The 19,151-nt window shown below is 40.8% G+C and overlaps 1 protein-coding gene across 2 annotated transcripts; it reads right to left on the reverse strand.

The window, feature by feature from the left end:
- Nucleotides 1-1,218: 1,218 nt before the first annotated feature.
- tab1 (TGF-beta activated kinase 1/MAP3K7 binding protein 1) lies at nt 1,219-18,821 on the reverse strand. Of its 2 annotated transcripts, none has more exons than XM_058640484.1 (11): nt 18,689-18,821; nt 16,702-16,832; nt 16,085-16,238; nt 15,132-15,227; nt 14,317-14,410; nt 9,702-9,818; nt 7,743-7,854; nt 6,215-6,359; nt 4,921-5,134; nt 3,957-4,110; nt 1,219-1,872 (listed from the first exon to the last, which is right to left on the reverse strand). In XM_058640484.1, exons 1-11 carry the CDS (start codon nt 18,719-18,721, stop codon nt 1,650-1,652), a joined length of 1,473 nt encoding a protein of 490 aa, XP_058496467.1. In that variant the 5' UTR covers nt 18,722-18,821; the 3' UTR covers nt 1,219-1,649. The 2 variants fall into 2 exon arrangements, with proteins under 2 accessions (XP_058496467.1, XP_058496466.1); XM_058640483.1 differs by having other exon boundaries at nt 1,219-1,875.
- Between the last annotated feature and the right edge of the window lie 330 nt (nt 18,822-19,151).

Consider the following 19,151-nt stretch of genomic DNA (forward strand, 5'->3'; position numbering starts at 1 on the left):
ATGACATGTTTTCTTCATACTTTATATTTGAATGGTTTGCCATTGAAAGCAAATGGAGATGCAATAGCACACACATTTGACATTTATCCGTATGTGATTATCTTACATACCGCGAGGCGACAAATAGTGAAACTTGTCTTGACAAACAGGAAGTCAATGAGATAACGTCTGCCGAATCCAGTATCTAAGTGTGGACTATTAAAATCCCTAATGACATGCTCAGCCACTACCCTTTGGACTTCAGGAGGCATGAGCTGTTTGGAAGGCAAATAGGTAGTTTGTTTCCAAGGAAAGGACGAGGCCTTCACACGTTTAGTCAAATTTAAGTGAGTCATTGAAACAGGTGAAGTCCACAGACTGCATATAGAAGTGGACATAGTCTTTCAGAAACTAACCAATTTTCTACTTGACCAGCTCCTAGTCAAAACGTCCCAGGCACGTGAAACCAGGCACCCGTTGGACTATATTGCATTAGCTGTCAATACAGTGCCGTGATTTACTGTCTATTTTCTTCTAAATAGGACATCATTTATACAACGGACATCATATTCGATTGAAGAAGACCTGAAACTAGTGATTGAGACCATGAACCCCCTCAGGAAAATAATAATAATAATAATAATAATAATAATAAATCAAGTGGGGAAGTAAAGTGAACACCTGTGTATAGTCTACGTGAAAAAATCGAGCAATTGTGGGGGTAGTAAAGAGTAAATAGTCCAATTATCCAGGGATGAGATACATTCAGTGACCGTTCATACCACCTGCCGCAAAATACGCTTGCGTTTCTGATCATTGCCGATCGAGCACAAAAAGAAAAAACCTCTGTAGGGTCGTGATGGAAATGAGATTCTTGACACATTTCGCCCACTTAGCTTAGCAAAAACCCGTAAGGCGAGTCAAGTTAGAGTGGAATTGGCCCTAACTTGATGGTTCACATTATTGCCAACAAACTTTAAAGCCACGCCATTCCTCTCAAAGAAAACAGTAGAAATACTCAGCATTCCCTGGAATGTCTCTTAATGTGAAACAAATAATGACAGGGTGATTTGCTGCTGCTGTGGCTCCACAGGCACAATGACCTGCGTCATTGAGACTGAAACTAGAATTTGTACACGTGCAATTAAAATACATCTTACATGACCACCTGTCGTCAGCGTTCACGTCAAAGATCGCAGCCTTGTTTCGTCAAATAAAAACAAGTCCAGAGTTAACCGAGTCGATTCAGCGATATATTTCATTACATATAAAAAATACTTTCAAACACATTATTTTATCCCATCACATGGCCTTACAGGATGTCATTTTCCTCACCTCTACAAATTCTTGATCTTGATGAGATTCCTACATATATATAATTATTATTTTTTTTACATGTGACAGAAAAAGAGCTACAGTCAGGATTACATATATTCACAACCACCAGCATTTATTACAGAAGATCATTTTGTGGCAAGTAGCGACAGCCTTTTCTCTTTTAGGAGAGAAAGAACGTTTGATTTCACAATGGTGCTGTCCCACTCTCCACGTGTCCTTTGGGTCACTAAGCTCTAGTTATGATACATGAAAACGCCCAACCACCTCTTATAGTCTCTGCTCCATCACAGTCCACATGCCTCCTTGCTGCCAGAACACCCTCTTCCTCCTCATCACTGGGGTCCCAGTCCTCCCTGGGTGCTCTGGCCGTCACAGTGGTCATTGCTCCACAGCTCGTAAAACTGAGTGAAGTCCACATAGGGTGGAACTCTGCCCGTCTCATCGGGCTGAGCTGCCTGACTGCCTCTCTGGCGGAACAGGCTTCCATCTCCCGAGCTGGAGCTGGAGCTCTGCGTCTGGGTGTTGGTGGACTGGAGTGTCGCTGTCGGGCTCTGACTGCTGGGGAGAGTGGAGGAGTAGAAGGTGGAGGAGAAAGGCGGGTGGTTGGGGAGGGTGGAGGGCGGGGAGGAGACGGGTATGAGGGTCGGAATTGAGGATGAAGAAGTGGCGGCGGGGCAGATGTCCGCATTGTGGGCAGACAGGCAGAGGAGAGAGGTGGAGAACGGGAGAGGACGTGGAGGAGCAGGGGTGGTAGAGAGGGCGAAGAGGGAGGTGGAGAGGGAGAGAGGAGGAAGGGGGGAGAGAGGAAGAAGAGGGGAAAAAGGGAGTTCAATGATGGGCTGCAGGATGTCACCGGAGGTTTGGAAGGAAGCAGGCTGATACATGCTAAAGGAGCAGCGAGAGGAGAGACAGGAAGACAGCGTAGGACACAGGATGGATATTGGCAAGTCGGGGACCATGAGGAAGAGAAATGAAGATTTGAGTCTGACAGTGAGTGACAGACAGACACAGAGTGACAGAGTCCTTCAGGGAGACGAGATAGTGAAAGTAATCCTTGCAGACTGAGCGTGGGGGACAACTAAGGTGGAGGGGAATGTGCACATGCAGCAAAACCTCAATCTGCAGCTACGAATTATGTCACTTTACGTTAATCTTGCTCAGTCATATTACTATCACACTACAGCAGATTACCGCTGTTCCGTGGCACTTTGGGCTGTGTGTAAACACTCATAAATTTCATTTCTATTCATGAGAATAAAAAGGGTTTTATTGAGTATAACTGTTAAGAATGACCACGGGAAAAGAGAGTCAGGAAGCGCCGAGTGAACAAAAGCACTACTCGTGCTGCTGTAACATGAAATAAAAATACTTATATCACAATATGAGTAGTGCTTGGACTGATAACCGATACGATATATGTACATTTTTCCCCTGTGCCCAACTGCAGAGGTCATTTAGTGTCTCTTCTGCAGTGAAACTGACATAGTATTTTGGAGAGGGTGCTAGCATAAAAGTCAAGAAGGTAGCAGCCTGTGATCAGCTTTGGGTGTGTTCAGACCTGTCTGCATGTAACTGGATCACTTAGGAAGGATTTGTATGCCATGTGTGAATGGGGTCATGGACTTCTTACCATTACCACAACCCTCTCTGAATAAAATGAAGTAGGTGAGGTCAGGTGTAACATTTCATAACACCTGGCTGTGATGTACAATAGTACGACAGCTGCCTGTGCAGGCAAGAAAATGGGGCTATTTATTCTTTTAACGTAGATGTTGAAGCAAGAATGCGTTTCCGGTGTTATTTGTTTCGGCCGAACACAGTAAACCACAGTAAAATGATGCAGCTGTAATTACATCTCCATACAGCCACAAATGGATATGATATACATACTGTGCTTAAGGGTAAAATTCAATACTGACATACTTTTCTTAGCTGAACTAGATCAATTGTCTCCGTCAACACTGTGAAATGAATCCACACTTCATGTGCAGAACTCGTGGTCGAACAATGGGAGAGTAAGAAAAAAAACAAAGCTCAGGGGAGGCACACAGGGAAGTGAAAAATCAAATAAACATAAAACAAATAGCAAGCGTGGGATGGGAGCACTATCAAAAATACCCCCGACAATATCGACAATAGCTTATCAGTAAGGGCGGAAAGAACTGAGGCAGAATAAATACAACAGGAGCAGGACGTGCAACATGTACACTACACGGACAAAAGTATTCGGACGCCTGACCATTACAACAACAGAGACTGTAATGATGTATACATATACATATAATATGGAGTTAGCAGCTATAACAGCTTCCACACTTATTGGAAGACTTTCCTCAAGAAGTGTTTCTATAGAAATGTGTGTCCATTCATTCTGTAGAGCCTGATTGCAACACCTGAATTCAATACTTAACAGGTGTGGTGGCCAAATACTTCTGTCCATATATTGTGTGATCAGAGGCGGGGCATGGAAGAGTGAAATCTTTAAAGTCGATGATTCAAAAACATAAATGTTATCCAGGGACGACAAAGAAAAAAAATCCGGCTCATTCAAACATGCAAAGGAGATCAGACTGAGAAACAAACAATAACTGGAAAGGCGAGAGGAAAACAAACATCGTGAACAAACAAATCAAACTCACCCTGGTGTGGGAGTGCCTTCCTCTAAGGTGGAGGCAGTGTTGGTTCCATTGGTGAGCGTACCTTGGGAGGGCATGACCAGTGAGAGGGTGACACTGGTTTTACTGGTGCTCTGGCTGTTGGAGTAGGGCACAGACACAGGGTAGATACGACCACCTGAGAGAAAAAAAATGTATTTATAAAAGGTATACAAAAGTGCTCTTGTATTTGCTCTCTGTACAGTTTACCTTACTTAATCAAAAATTGTATTTAACTGTGATCAAAAAAGTACATGTACCTTTAAGTATAAATGTCAAACCCCTGATTCTCTCAAATGTTTCAGTTCATGAAAAAATTAAATGTGGCCAAAGACCGCCTCAAATGTTTAAATACTGCTTACTTTTAAATCAGTGGTCAGAATTTCAACCAGAATTCAGTCTTTATTCTGGAAAAAAATATGAACTGATTCAAAGAGATTGTGTTCACCGACATATGGTTTGGTTTGAAAAACACAAATAATGACACTGCTGCTATAATGGATAAAGATACAGTAAATGTCCATAAAATAACATAATAATTAGCATATGTTAGGCTCAAAGAGGACGCATTCATTGTCAAAATTGAATGATGCCCAGTGATTATTAACAGTACGAAAAGGAATTTGTTGATGAGAGCATTTTGTTGGACCTTTTTTCCTTAGCATTTGTGTCCTTAAAAGAGTCTTCGTAACAAGTTGGTGATTAAAGAATGTTCACATTATCACCAGGTGACTATTATTAGCTTAAGACAGCTCCTAGATGTGGGTTTTTGTCTCTGAGTGAAGACATTTTTTTAAGGCGAGCTAGCGGTTGACTTTCTTCTAAAAGGTTACGAGCCGGAAACCAAATAAGACGTTTTATAAAGTCATAAATGAATGAGGAGCACTGGTGTTGGTGTAGTCGTTATGGAGGTCAGTCCATATATGTGTGATGCGTGAGCTGATTTTACCCTGTGTGGGCGTCAGCGCTCCGTCAGCCAGCGGGTAGTTGAGTGTGCGGATGAGCAGAGTCATGTCCTCGTGCCGGGAACAGTAGGTCGCCCTCTGACGGCCGGACACGTAGACGTCGTGGTGCAGCCTCTTGACGCGCTCCACCACCGACTGAGCCACTGCCTCCAGGCTGGTCTGCTGGGCCAGCTCTGCTGCTACCATGGCAACTATTTCCTACAGTGACAGACGAGGAGGCGAGGAGTCAGAGGAAGCTATACTGATGTCGGCGGCGAGAGGAAGAATGATGAAGAGGACGGGGGGGGGGGGAACAGACAGACATCCAGACTGATGTGGATAGAGAAGAGTAACAGATGGATGACATCAACAAAAAGGAGGAAAATGATAAATAAAACAGATGCAGTAAGTAGTTAATAAAATAGAAAAATAGGTGCAGACATAAAATAAAACGACCAGGGTCAAGTGTTGCATAATGATGATTCCTCTTTAAACCATTAAAGAAGAGGTGTCTTTCCCCGATTCTCTATTATTGATTAATGACAGGATATTCTCATTTATCCTTATACTCGTGTTATACTCTAGTGAAAATAACACTGACGGAGAAACCGTTGAAGCCATATTAAGAGCTGTGATGTCTCTTTTGTAAAATATGTATGGATTTAAGTAAACCAATACTTCTGTGAATCATAACTTCAACTGGAAACATTACTACTTGTGTAGATTTATACTTTTCTGCATGTAATAGCAAGTAAGGAGGGGGGGGGAGATTCGTTTTTTTGGCTCCTTACCAGCTGTAAATGTCAAAATGTTGTGTTTGGGGTGGGTCAAAATATCGATTTGGTGACATATCGTCGTCCTTCCTTGTGCAATGGGGCTCTAAAGTAAACAGTCCCTGTCAGTTTCACTCTCAAATGAATGAGGGAAACTTGGGCAGAAGTTACCTGGCTGAAGAAGAGGGGAGTTTACAGCAGTATAATGGCAAAATGGAAAGTTGTGCGAAGAGATGCTCCACCCACATTAAATACATAGACTTTATGCACTTTGTTCTCTATGTTGTGAATAAATAGAGAGATCCTGCACTTGTAAATTTTCTGGCAATATACTGATGATCACAGAACCGTCGTATTGTGATATTATTGGTATCGTGGACCATGTATCGTGAGGCACCCAGTGATTCCCACCCCTACTTTGTTTGGTGCATATTGTTTTTAACTTTCTGTAACTGGTATTTATGATCGTCTGCCTCATATGTGAGAAAGTAACAATGTGGTTTGGCCTGGATGAATGTGGGCTAACCTGATTGGCCTGTTCGGGGCCGTGGGCGGACTCCAGGGCATTGATGAGACCTTCTGACATGAGCAACAGAAAGCCCGACACACTGTCCAAAGAATGGCTGCCATGAATCTCCGGCTCTGCGATGATTGGCTTAGCCTTGGCCGCACTGATGGTGGAGGAAGACAAGACGAGACGATTAGACGAGTAGATAAATGAAGGAAGTGGTAAAGACAGTGTGGAGGAGACAAGACAGCGAGAGAAGAACAGAGACATGCTCTTACTTCACCTGACATGAATTGAATACATCTGGTTATGCTCATGGATCTGCAGCATTGCTCAATGTGGCAAATTTCCTCCACTCTCTTTGATGGCATTAAGGATGAAATTGTATATATTCTACAGTATTGTGTTTCATTAAGCATCTTCCCAATGAGGAATGTCTATTAGATATATGAGATGAATGCACTTGGCTTAAACAACAGACAGGAAATGAAGACATTTGAGAGAGGGGAGGGGGCGGGTCCTAGGATTTCATGAGACTCAGCTGTGGTTAATGTGAGAGCTGGAACAGAGTCACATCTGATATTAAAGCCTGCATTGTCCCTGGGCACACACACATACACACACATACACACACATACACACACAGACACACACAGACAAACATACACAGGTCTAGAGAGATTTGTAATAAATGTGTTTCATTAGCTGCCCCTGAAATACTGCAACCTTAAAGCTGCAGTATGCGGGAACGCTCGGCTAACACTTGATCGTTGAGTTTCATCCCCAAGTTGCTTTGGAATCAATGGTGCGTTCCATTTACATTGGAAGTCGGAGGTTGGAACTAAGAGACATGGACACAAATCTATGTCGGTCGAGTCATTGTTCGAAATACCATAATAACACGACACTTTTGCACACAGTTACAGTGTAGCAACATGTCCACTAGGGGGTGTGTATAGCGATATATTCGATATAGCGAAATATTAAGACACCAGGTATCGATTTTTAGCACAATTTTTTAACTGATTTCACAAATAAATATTACCTTTTTTTATATTAGAATAAAAACATAAATTGAGGTTTCAGCACACGACATGGTGCCAAATAATGCTCAGTTTACATTTTAAAAGCTATATTAAATTCTCCTTGCTGAAAGAGCTGCAAAACTTGTAGCACTGTTTAAAGGGTCCATTCAGTAAAAATGCAAAATGAAGGCTGAAATACAAATGGAAACGGTTAGGTGAAAATGATGATTATATTGGCATGACTAGTTTGACTTTGTGTTATCTGTCTGTGTTCTATTTTGTTAAAATAAAAATGTTTATAGTGGGGGTGAATAGTTCTTTTATTTTATTGGATGAAACAGATGCTGACAAAGACACTATACGATATCGCAATATCCTGATAATATCGTATCGTGATGACATTGTATCTCTGGTGATTCCCACCCCTAATGTCCACAGATAAAATACAGGAGGAGATTGGGATATTGGGGGAGTGTCTATACGATGCTTATTTGTGGCATCCGTGTGAACTGTGGCTTCACCTGAGCAGGTCGATTTCATTGTAGTTCAATTTGACCCGGTAGTCCCCCAGTCTCCTGGTGCTACTCTGTCCCACAATCTGTCCCGCCTGCCTCACACGCGCCGAATCCACACCTAGAGAGGAGGGGAGACAATGGAAAATGGAATGAAATTCAAACAACCCTTTTCTTTGTGGGTTTGAAAATCCATAAACACGTTTTAAGAAGTTCTTCAACCACAGAAAACGCCCCCAAAAGCAACTCCAAATGCTGCAGTACAGGCCTGAACGTAGTGTTGTACTAATTTTTAATACAAATAAAGCTTTATTCGAATACATTTACAAAAGCCAGGGCAACTAAGGAAAGAAAATACAAGTTAACATAAAGCCAACAAACCAAATGATCTCCAGAGGAACAAGACATATGCAATGAGTAGAAGCAGGAGGCGGAGGGGTGGGGGGGTGAATGTGTCTGTGTGCGGGCGGATGAAAATATGGGGGGACAGGTCACCTTCTGCTCGGTTAATGGAATGACTTCCATTTCATTTAAATCATTCAGAGAGAGAGAGGGAGAGAGAGGCCTGAAAAACAGAGCAATTACGTGACTCCCAACTGGCAGAGATGGAGAGAAGGAGCAAGAGAACAAACAGTGACGGAGCTCTGCCTCCTCGTCTAATGGTGCGGCATCAAAGTTTGGTAAAAAAAAAACAATGCAGCCGATTCCACATTATATTTATTGCAGGTGCCAGGCTGCAAAGCGATGCTTCTTCTGCAGGGGCTAATCACAATGTATGTATTTTCTGTGACGTAGGCCACCCTTCATTACTGGACCATTAGCTCGGCTATTTACCATGGACGAATGACCCAGAGAGAGAGAGACAGAGTGTGTGTCTCTGTGCCAGCTAATCTGCACTAATGGCCGTCTCTGTCTGTTGCCAGGTATAAGGTGTGTCTAAATGTACTTAAAGTTGTCTACTTTAATAAATGGATTTGTACCGGTGCAACTGAGATACGTGTATATTTATCAGTTAGATTTAGGGCCGTGCATTGGCAAGAAGAATGTGGAACAGGCCAGCTGACAGTCTTGGCTATGCTCAGGACGAGATAATCTTAGATGGGCCCCCCCAACCTGCGGCATGCTGAGACGAGCAGGAAATTAATATATAGCATTTAAAAACAGGGCTGATAGTGTGTTCTGTCTCCTCCTCCTCCTTTCTCCTTCCCTCTCCTTGTATGCCCCCCCCCCCTTCTCCTCATGCTCTCCTTCTCTGTACATCCCATCTCTGGAATTTATTGCACAAGTTGACTTTTTCCTCTACGTCATAGGAGAAAAGCACTAAGTGCATAAATATAAGAGTAAGCAAAACAACCTTTTTTGGAGCTGCTATATATTATCATCCAGTTCCTATCGTTTTGAGAGTGATAGGTTCATTCGATCATTTTAGTTTTAGTTCCACGCACTGGACTTTCTGACGGGCAAAATTAACTCAAACAAAGTCAAAAGCTGTGTCAGTGGAACAAACCATTTTTGTGTTGGGGGTGGGGGTGTTCTTGACCACTATTTCAAGGACAAAAAGGGGGAGAAAAAGAGTTTTATGAAACTCAAGTATTACATATGTTTTTCCACAAATAGGCCTATTTTGAACAATTATTAATGGCGTTAATTGATTGGTTGGAGGGCCCTTTACCATGGGCCTGGGACAATTAACCCGTTTGTCCTCGTCGCCGGGCGTGATATTGTACAAAGACTCTCATAGTAAAAATGGTTACATTATACACATTCACATTATGCAGTTTTCTTCCATGTTTAATATCAGAAATATAAGAATGTAAATGAATATGGTTGTCTGATTATGGCAACTGTCCACTAACGGGAGCTTTGTGGTCTAAGTTATTTTAAAAAAATGATGTCCTAATACTTCTGTAAAATTAATCAATGTATTTTTGGTTGTTTAATATTTATAAACATGTATCTGCGTCTCACCCAGAGCGGCCAGTCTCTGCAGCTCATCCTCGTTGTCGGTGCTGTGCGGTCGGCCGATCTGGAGAACCTGGTTCTGGCCATCGCTGCTGGATTTGCACAGCAGCACCCTGTTAGTACCTGGAACCACAGGGAACATGGAGCATGAGCGTAAAGGTTTCCACAAAAATCTGTAACAGCATTTACCCTTAAATTACCCTTAAAATAATTGAAGAATTGTGTTGGTTTAAAAGACTGTTACTAGTGCCTTTGACTCAGTTAATCTTTTTTCAGAATAAAAGAATTTTGCTTGACTTTGTTGTTTTTGTGAAGATAAGCAAATTATCTTGAGTGTTTTTTAAACTGATTTTTGAATTCATCTACAGGGCCGGATATAAATGCCGGCAGACCAGTTTTGGCCCACAGGCCACCAGTTGCTGACCTCTAGTTTAAGGAGTTGTACATCTGTCATTCATGTGGGGGTAACAAGCATTATTATTATTTTTATGACAAGAACTAATGGAATCCTATTTTATTGTGAAAAGCTGCATAACTTAGGACTTAAAAAACCATAAGCTCAACTCGACTCTAACCCTAAAACCAAGTCTCGCCACGTAAAACAGCTGTTTGAAGCTCAGAGGACGAGCCATGATGTCATCTCAGTGAGGGTTTTAAAGCCAAATTGGTCCTGATAACTGCAGGAAGACACACACACACACACAGCATATCAAATTATGGGTCATACGACCTTAACTGTCAAATCCATTTCACATCAGCACGCAGCTGCCAGTGCATTTTAGAGCACACTTATGCTGATGTTTAAACCTCTGTGGGATTCATGTTCTGTCAACTTTGAACTCTTGACCCCCTCACAGAGTGTGGAGAACAGTCCCGCTTTCTACCCAGTACTAATTGCTTCATCCCCCCCCCCAAACCCTGTTTTATCTCCGTGCCATGTCCTTGGAAATGAAAAGAGTGAGTTTAACAAAATACTACCTCACATGTGGAGCATGTGGATTTAGGAAATACAGCTACACTGCAACTACTAGAAAACAAGCCATATATTCTTAAATTTATGTAAATGTTCTTGTTTTAAGAAAAAAGAATCTGAGAAATGGGGGTAATGGGGGTTTTGCTTGGCTAGAATTCTTAAAACTATCCTGTAAAGAAGGTTGCGCCTATCACAAGCAAGGGAATTTACTTAAAATAAGTCTTCCCTTACTTGATTAAGCTGATTTTAATCATTTATATCATAGAATTTCTTAAATTTGCACACACACCAACCAGTGATGGGGAATCTCACTTCTGTATTATATATCCTAAGGAGCAGGAGGAACATAAACCATTGTTTTAGTGAATTTGTTACTGGTAATTATATCTTAAAGTAAGCTGTAATATCTTAGTTAGATAATTTTTACTTTCCTGACAATGTCTGCAGCGAGAGTGCAGGACTAGGAAGAAAAAAAATCATTGCCAAGTTACATCTTACAAGCGTCATCTCATCTACAGCAGCTGCAGTCCGGTCAACTTTGATGATTCCTAAGAAGAGATGCCTAAAAAGGACTGTGGCTCCTGGGGGTTTTCTGTGAGTATCTGTCTCCCACACTCTCATTTCATGTTCCTCATTTGAATTGTCCTAGGTGTGAAGGCTGCCGCGTGAAATTATAAACGACAGATGCCTCTTTTCCATTTCAAGTGGGAATGTAAAACATGATATACATATTTTTCCACACTAATATTTAGTGGGTTTACATGGGATTAACGGGGTGAACCTGCCAAAAGAATACAACATTTCCTGTTGTGAGTGGTTGTTCTGCTGTCATTAAAGCAGGACTATGCAGTTTTTTTACCCTAATTTAACAGCTTCAGAATCACTGTGATGGTTAAATGTCTTGTTGCGGGGAGATTGGGGGATGTATCCACTACCCCTAACGTCTGTTAGTGGAAAAAACGTAAATTCAGGAATCTCACGGCACTACACACACACATGCCCCCTAGCCAGATACGAGCTATTAGATCGATGCAGCGAAAGCATTATTTTAGAAAAGAAGCAGAAGAGAAAACCAGAGGAAGCAAGGAAGAGGAAACCGAGCGGAGGCCACATCAGACCGGCTTTTTTTTTTTTTTTGAATGCAGACAATTAAAAAAAAAAGAAAGAAGAAGTGAAAACGAATGCACATGGCCAGAAGACGGGAAGGAAGGAGGGAACAATCAGCAGAGAGTTTCTACAACAGTGAGGGTAAAGCGGTAGACAATGAATGAATGGATGTTTATGGTGGTTGTTGATGTCAGGATAATTTGTATCAACAATCTCTACTGCTGCTTGTATAAATAACATTGTAGTTCTATTCTATTGTCCTGTCTAAACATATCACTTGATACAATTATTGTATATCTGCCTTGAGATGATGTATGTTGTGATTCAGCGCTATACAAATAAAATTGAATTGAATTGTAAAAAAAAACAGCAACAGTGATATCCCTATAGCTGTAAAAAGCAAAGTTCACAACAGATACTCATTTAAATGCCGGAAGATGAATGTGCCCGATGTGGAAATGATCCAGGAATTTGCATTTCTGCCAAAGAATTCAACAACAATGAAATTAGTGTGCTGTTCACCAACGCTGAACCTGTTTTAACACAGGTTTTTATATGGAGTATTACACAAACATACACTCGGCGCGAGTCATCGCACCACCACCCCTGCAGCTGTTGTTTGCGAGGGTCAAAAACAATGACTAATGCTGTAGGTTTGTTTTGAATCAACAGTCAAAAATAGTTCCAACATCTGTCCGAAAGCCTCAGCCTCTTTTATGGAAACAAACTTTCTGCACAGGGGATGTAAAACATGTGTTTTCTGGCTGGGCATTTCATCGTGTGACACTCCCACTCATTTTGGTTCAGGCTCTACATCTGAACCATGGCTAATCCTCATTTTGTGGTCATGTGTGGCAAAATAACTTAGATTATGGTGCATGTTTTTTGTATTATTTGTATTGAGCTGAATAACACTGTCTAGACAAGTCACTCCCAGAAACTGAACCCAAACACATTATTATTACATATTAAATATTTATTTTTTCCATTTATTTCTTATGACTAAAGGCTGCCCCAGAGTTATAGCAGACGCAATCAGAGTCTCTCCTACTTCAACTTGTGAGCATTAAACATGTTGGACAGGGAAACGGACGTTGAGTACTTTAGTTTAGAAACCGTAACTTGTACAAGCTACAGCTCCTCAGCCACGACTTCATCCACAGTTTCTCAACACAAAACAACACCTACTAACTCACGGCGATGTCTGTTTATGCTCTGAAGTCATATTAAATCAGGCCAGTTTTGTCAAGTCTGTGCCTTCTCAGGATTAAAACACCGAAAACCGGTTTCGAAGTTCATTGTGTCTGTCGTCTCCCACTATTTAAAATAAAGTCAGATTTGAAAATCCTGGTCTTATGAGTCACATTATTGTCATGCTCTTTAAATCATTAAATCCGTCCATTTGTCTGATCACGATATTGCTCATTTTGGTCCGACACTTTTACAAATTGTACTAATTATACTAATTTCTTCTCATCATAAAAACATTATCTCTAAAATAGGAATAGAGGTAGCGGTCGCTTTGTCTTTGCATGGCTTCACCAAATGACCCCGTGTAATCCACCCTTGGGGATGTGACCTTGAGCAACACACCGACACTCTATCACCAACAGCACAATGAGCATTGTTCTGTAGCTGTTGTTGCCCTCCTTTTTAGTAAATGACTCTGTGACATAGAAGACCTTTAATTGTGTTTTAAAAGTTTTAGAAAGTTATCTATATCAAGGGCCAGATGAGTAGATGTATCAGTTTCTAAAGGATTCTCCCACTATCAGAAATTAGACATAAATATACAACAAAAATATCGATAGAAATCATGAATATATGTGTTTTTAAGATCAATGTCAGTGCTTGCTAACTGGAAGATCACAGCCATGTTGATCTGTAATTAACGTGGTTCATGATATAACTTTGGTGAACAGCATTTAGTCATAATAATAACAATCATAACACTAATGAAATATATAATATACAACTGTGTAGCACCTTTCATACATGAAATGAGCTCAAATGGCTTGACAGTGAAATATTTACAGACATGAAGTGCATGATTAGGAATAATAAGGCAAGTAAAGTGAATTAAAAACATGAAGGACAAAAAAGAATCAGCACAACCATCCAACAAATGCATGTACTACACACACACACACACACACACACAGGGATCTCCTCAAGAAATGAGATAATCCATATGAATGAGGTTTGGCCCAATGCCCCTTAGTTTCTTTTGTGTTCACCTCGACTTGATTTAATGAACTGAATTTGAAATAATATTGTGAAAAGCCTGTGTGAACTCAACCACAAGGCTTAAGCCGTGTCTGTGGCCTCTGCTCCTGCTCATATGAATTCATCCTGGCTTGAAAGAGAGAGCAAACAACAAATCCAACTCTATTTAAAGCCTGCCATCTGCTGGCTTAAAGCAAGTACTGAAATTAGAGCGCTTAAGGCTGAGGAAGTGTCATGTAAATCTCATTATTAAGTCTACCAATAAGAGACTGGGTATTTTGGCGACTCTGTGTGACCTGGTGTGTGTTTTCATACCTAGATTGGCAATGTAGAGCTTGTTGTTAAGGATGAGCGCCACCGCAGCCGTTGCTCCTCCCGACACCTCCAGCTCCAGCTCCTTCAGCCGCTCCTGGAGGAGGGAAGGGGAGGAGAAAGTGGGAGTAAGGTGAGTAAGGTTAGACAAGAACATGAAGTGGATGAGGAGGAAGGAGAAAGGAGGAGGAGGAGACAAAAAAGGGCAACAAACTCAATCGGAGGAGGGAAAGGAAATGAGAGAAAAGATAAAAGAGGAGATGTGAAAGAAAAGAGGGTTGAGCGCGAGGATGAGATGAAAGGCAAGTGGAAAGAAGAGGAAACGGGGGGAGAAGGAAAAAAGGAAACAAGCAGGAGGTGAGATGAAAAAGGATAAGAGATGAGTGAGATAGTGGAGATGAAAGAAATAGGTAAACAAAACCAGAGAAAGTGTGCAAAGAGAGGGAAATGCGTTCCTAATGAATCCTCCTTTTTCCTTATAGAGAGACTTGTTTTTGGCAGTGCACCACGATATCAACACCATCCGCTAGAACACTGGGGAGGAAAAGATGGAGGGAGGAAGAAAGAAAGAAGAGAGCTGGATCCAGCGAAGGGAAAAGTGACAGAAGCTTATCTAATGAAACAGGCTCATGGAACCATATGAACCACTTTGAATATAACAAGCTCGTTCTCCGGTGGTTAAGAATTAGCTCACGCTGATGCCCAAATCTACAGTTGCTATGGAAACCAGCAGAGAAATCCCCGTCTTAATTTTCAGCTTAACCCGTCAACATGCTTTGCAAAGTTAAGTGTGTGTGTGTGTGTGTGTGTGTGTTTACCTCATTATGCGGCAGGACGTAGTTGGACAGGTGAGCCTTTTCTGCCAGAGTGTCATCTATTGTCTCAAAGTAACTCTTCTCCACCACATCGAAGGCCTGCGACAACAATAACATGTATTAGTGCCAAGGCTGGTAATTGATTAAAAAAATTTCCGATACGGAACTGATATCTAGACTTTGAAACCAATAGAACAACTTTGTGTTCTCATATTTGTTGTTTGCACAATCAAGTGTTTATTTTAAATTTGTTGTGTCTTTTTTGATCCTCTTGACAGACCCTCTCACTAACTATCATATCTGCCAAACCACTTTGGGAAGTGGTCTCCGCTCCACCTACAACAACTACGTGAGTGGAAATACGTCGATTTTCCACTTCTTCCCTTGCTTCAATAAGCAAAAACAAGTCCATACGCTAACATTTTATTGTTGTTGTTGACATGGCGACACACAGGATGCGACGCTGTAGTCAGCTGCTGGAAATCTTTGCACAACAGGAGGAGGAGGTGATGTAAGGGGGGTATGACCGTGATCGGATAGCAACCGGATTTTGATGTGGACACCGGAGACACGTGTTAATACCAGGTGTAAATGCATGTAAACACATTCTAATGCCAGGTGTAAAGGGGGCCATGGAGAAGAGAAGACTCCTGCTGTGAGGCTGCAGGTACCACTGATAGAGAAAGAGGGAGGCAGAGTGCAGGACTATAGCTAAAGGTGTTTGTGTCATTAAACTGCAAATAAAATGGTGAAGGTGTCACATTGTTACATGTTTGTAGAACAGGAAGTTCTGTATAAGAAACATAGCACAGTATTTTTCAAAATTTCGACGGTTTCACTGCATACAACAGTATAACATCCAGAATAGATGCTTTGCTTTGCTGTCAATCCATACATTTTCGACCGCATATGGTTGTTTTTTTATCATTAAGCATAAATATAAAATAAATGCAGACCTGAGTAAGGATCTTTCGGACATCATTGTCTGTGTGGCTGGATTTCAGCTGTCCCAGCAGCAGTTCAGCTGTCAGACACTGGGAGGCAAAGCTGGCCACTCTGCTGCCATCGTAACCGTTAAAAACTCCGTACAGGAAACAGCCGTCCTCACTTCTGTTTGGTGGGAAAAACACAACAGAGATCGGGCTTTTTCAGGGTTTCACTTCAAGACGGAACAACAGTGAGAAAACGCGGTTCGGAACATTGGCATAAAGAAGCGTGTTGTTTTAGAACAACTACATGGGTCACAGGAGAAAGTAACAGGACAATAAATGAATTAAACTAATAAGTAAACGTAAAACCTTCAAATTTGAGCTGTGTACTTTCTTCAAACACTGCCACATGTACAGTATGTGTGCTCCAACTCGAGTGTTAGTCATAATGAATGGAATGAATGTCTGCCTTTACCTGAGCTGTACCTGCAGCAACATGACTGGATATGTCAGTCAAACATCTGACATTAGAATGGCCTCCACATAAGGATAATATATATTTTACATAGGTGGGCTATGACACATGGACTGATAAATGAGATGCAGCTGTTGATAATAAGTCACTGTTCTCATTTACGGCTCACCTGAACCTGAGGTGAGCATCCTCATTGGGATGACCCTGGGTTCCTTTACCATCAGGGCTGTACACACAGTTGGGGGCTGTGCCAACCCCACACATCTGGCACAGTGGCAGGTCATCTGTCCAACTCTGATGCTGTCAGGGTGAGAAACATAGGGGCGATTAGGGAGGAAAATCCTTAGTCCAACACATAAGTAGTGATCTGTGCAGCCTATCTGGTGTAACTAGTACAACTAGTAGGCCTGGGTGTTTCTTACAACACTTTTCACTTCACGGAAGCAGGTTCTTTGAGTAATCACCATAAAGAATTTACTACAAAAGCTGCTTTCTTAACCTCTAACAGCAAGGGAATTGCATGTTCTTTGAGATATGCACCAGTTATCAATTGACCTCTGCTGCCACCAATTGGCTATATTCCACACTGCACCCTAGGTGATGTCAATTCTGAATTGATACAAGCATTGGTAAGTTGTACCCCATGACTAGTGCACGATTAACATATTTATTCATTTACTTATGCTTCCACCAAATCATCATGCTCAAATTAAGACCATATTTAAGAATTAATTGTTTTACAATATGGTCTTCTAGGTATTTCATTCATCAAACTACAATTATTTTTAACAGTGAGATAGGAAACGGGTATAATTTCACACTCCAAATATCTCACCCTCAAAAGTCTCTTGTGAACTGTGAACAAATGCAAATTGTCCAATAGAAAAATAAAAAGACAAAATCAGCCACAGGATAGATAGTTAAATGTATTCACATATAAATAATACCATCAAATAAGCAATTATTTTGCTTGAAGAATGAAGATGTGTATTAATTTACCACATTGCTGTTACATATAGACTGACCATGCAGTAGAAGTATACTGCTGCTTTAGATTGTATATTATTTTACTATGTGTTGCTTTGCATTGGCATGCATCATCATATGACAGCTCCTTGATTCTTTTTTGCCTTTGCCTGGATGTCATTCCCAGAACTGTGAGCAAATATTTGGAATAAGTACTGTAGACTTGTTGTCTAAAAGTATCTGGGAAAAAAACACACATAAATAATAACATTATTGATTATTCACATCTCCCCAGGTTGTGGCAACAAAACAACATACAGTCAGCCTAATTAATATCAAACTTCTCCCTTAAACTACTGAAATAAGCACAAATAACAATTCAAAGGAACAATTTAGGGGAAACACAACACCATCTCAATACTTCTCAAAGTCTGAGCCAGAGATATTGCAGATAGGCCTAAGACAAGGACATAAAACTGCTCCTATTTCATTTATTAATTTTAATATTTGCCATTTGTTAAGAGAAAAATATATGTCTCATATCACATTTTAATGATAAATGTTGTCTTCATATGGAACTAATTGGTAATTATAACTTTTTTGAGATAATGATGATTTATAAGCAATAAGTGCAACATCATTTTGTATTCAATGTTATGAATCTTTTTTAACATTCTTGCTTATAAACGAAGATGCATGTGGGGCTCGGAAGTGTTGAATTTCAGGGATTAAAAACCTCTAAAGTTTGGGAAGCTGAGCTTGAATTAAAAAACTTCATCATATGCAACCACTGTGTTTGTTTACTATGTGGCTAGTTAGCTAAGTTACACACTCACACTAACGCACCCATGGCTCATACCAGGTGCCAAAGACATGCCGGTGAGTGTAAGATGGGTGCTGACCACGCTCTCCATTTATTTTGTTAAATAATATCTGCTTAATTTGAGAGATAAATCACTGATAAATGGCATCACTTTGACAGAGCTAACAGCTAGCATTCCTATTCACAAGCTCCACCAAAATTAGCTTGCAGTGGCATCACAGAACGACACGAAACAATAAGTGAAATAAAATAAAACAACATCGACAAACAAGAACGAAGATGAAGAAAACAATGACACGCACTGGTTATTGTTTAATTATAACGTAACATGTTAATAAAAGTGATCAATTGTTGAGTTTTCACTTACGCTCTGCATTAAATTTCTGCGCTGCGCCGCCATGTTGGACGGGTGCTGTTGCGTTCACGGACTCATCGCAAAGTCCATCTTCGTACCTGCTCTCTGAAAATTCGTTGTTACTCGGGTCAATTTAATGAACACAACTCGATAATTAGGAAGTTGTTTTATCTTTAATAAAAGCTGTCATACAAACGTATTATCTACTAATGTTCTGTGGCGTAGATCTACAGATGAACCAAAGTGCTCAATTAAGTTTCCTACAGTACTTGAAGGCAGCGTCCATACTTTTTTTTTGCAGCGAATGTAGATTTATTTCACCGAAAGTCAACAAATATTTGTTCAATTTATTATTAAAGAGATTTATTATTATTAATTAATTAGTTTTTATATACACACCATGATTCACAAAGCGTAAATGAAAGAAAAATAACAACACTTCCGGTGTTTTGCTACGCTGTCTTTCCAATGGATA

This window comes from Solea solea, chromosome 10, assembly GCF_958295425.1.
Source record: "Solea solea chromosome 10, fSolSol10.1, whole genome shotgun sequence".
Lineage (NCBI taxonomy): Eukaryota > Metazoa > Chordata > Actinopteri > Pleuronectiformes > Soleidae > Solea > Solea solea.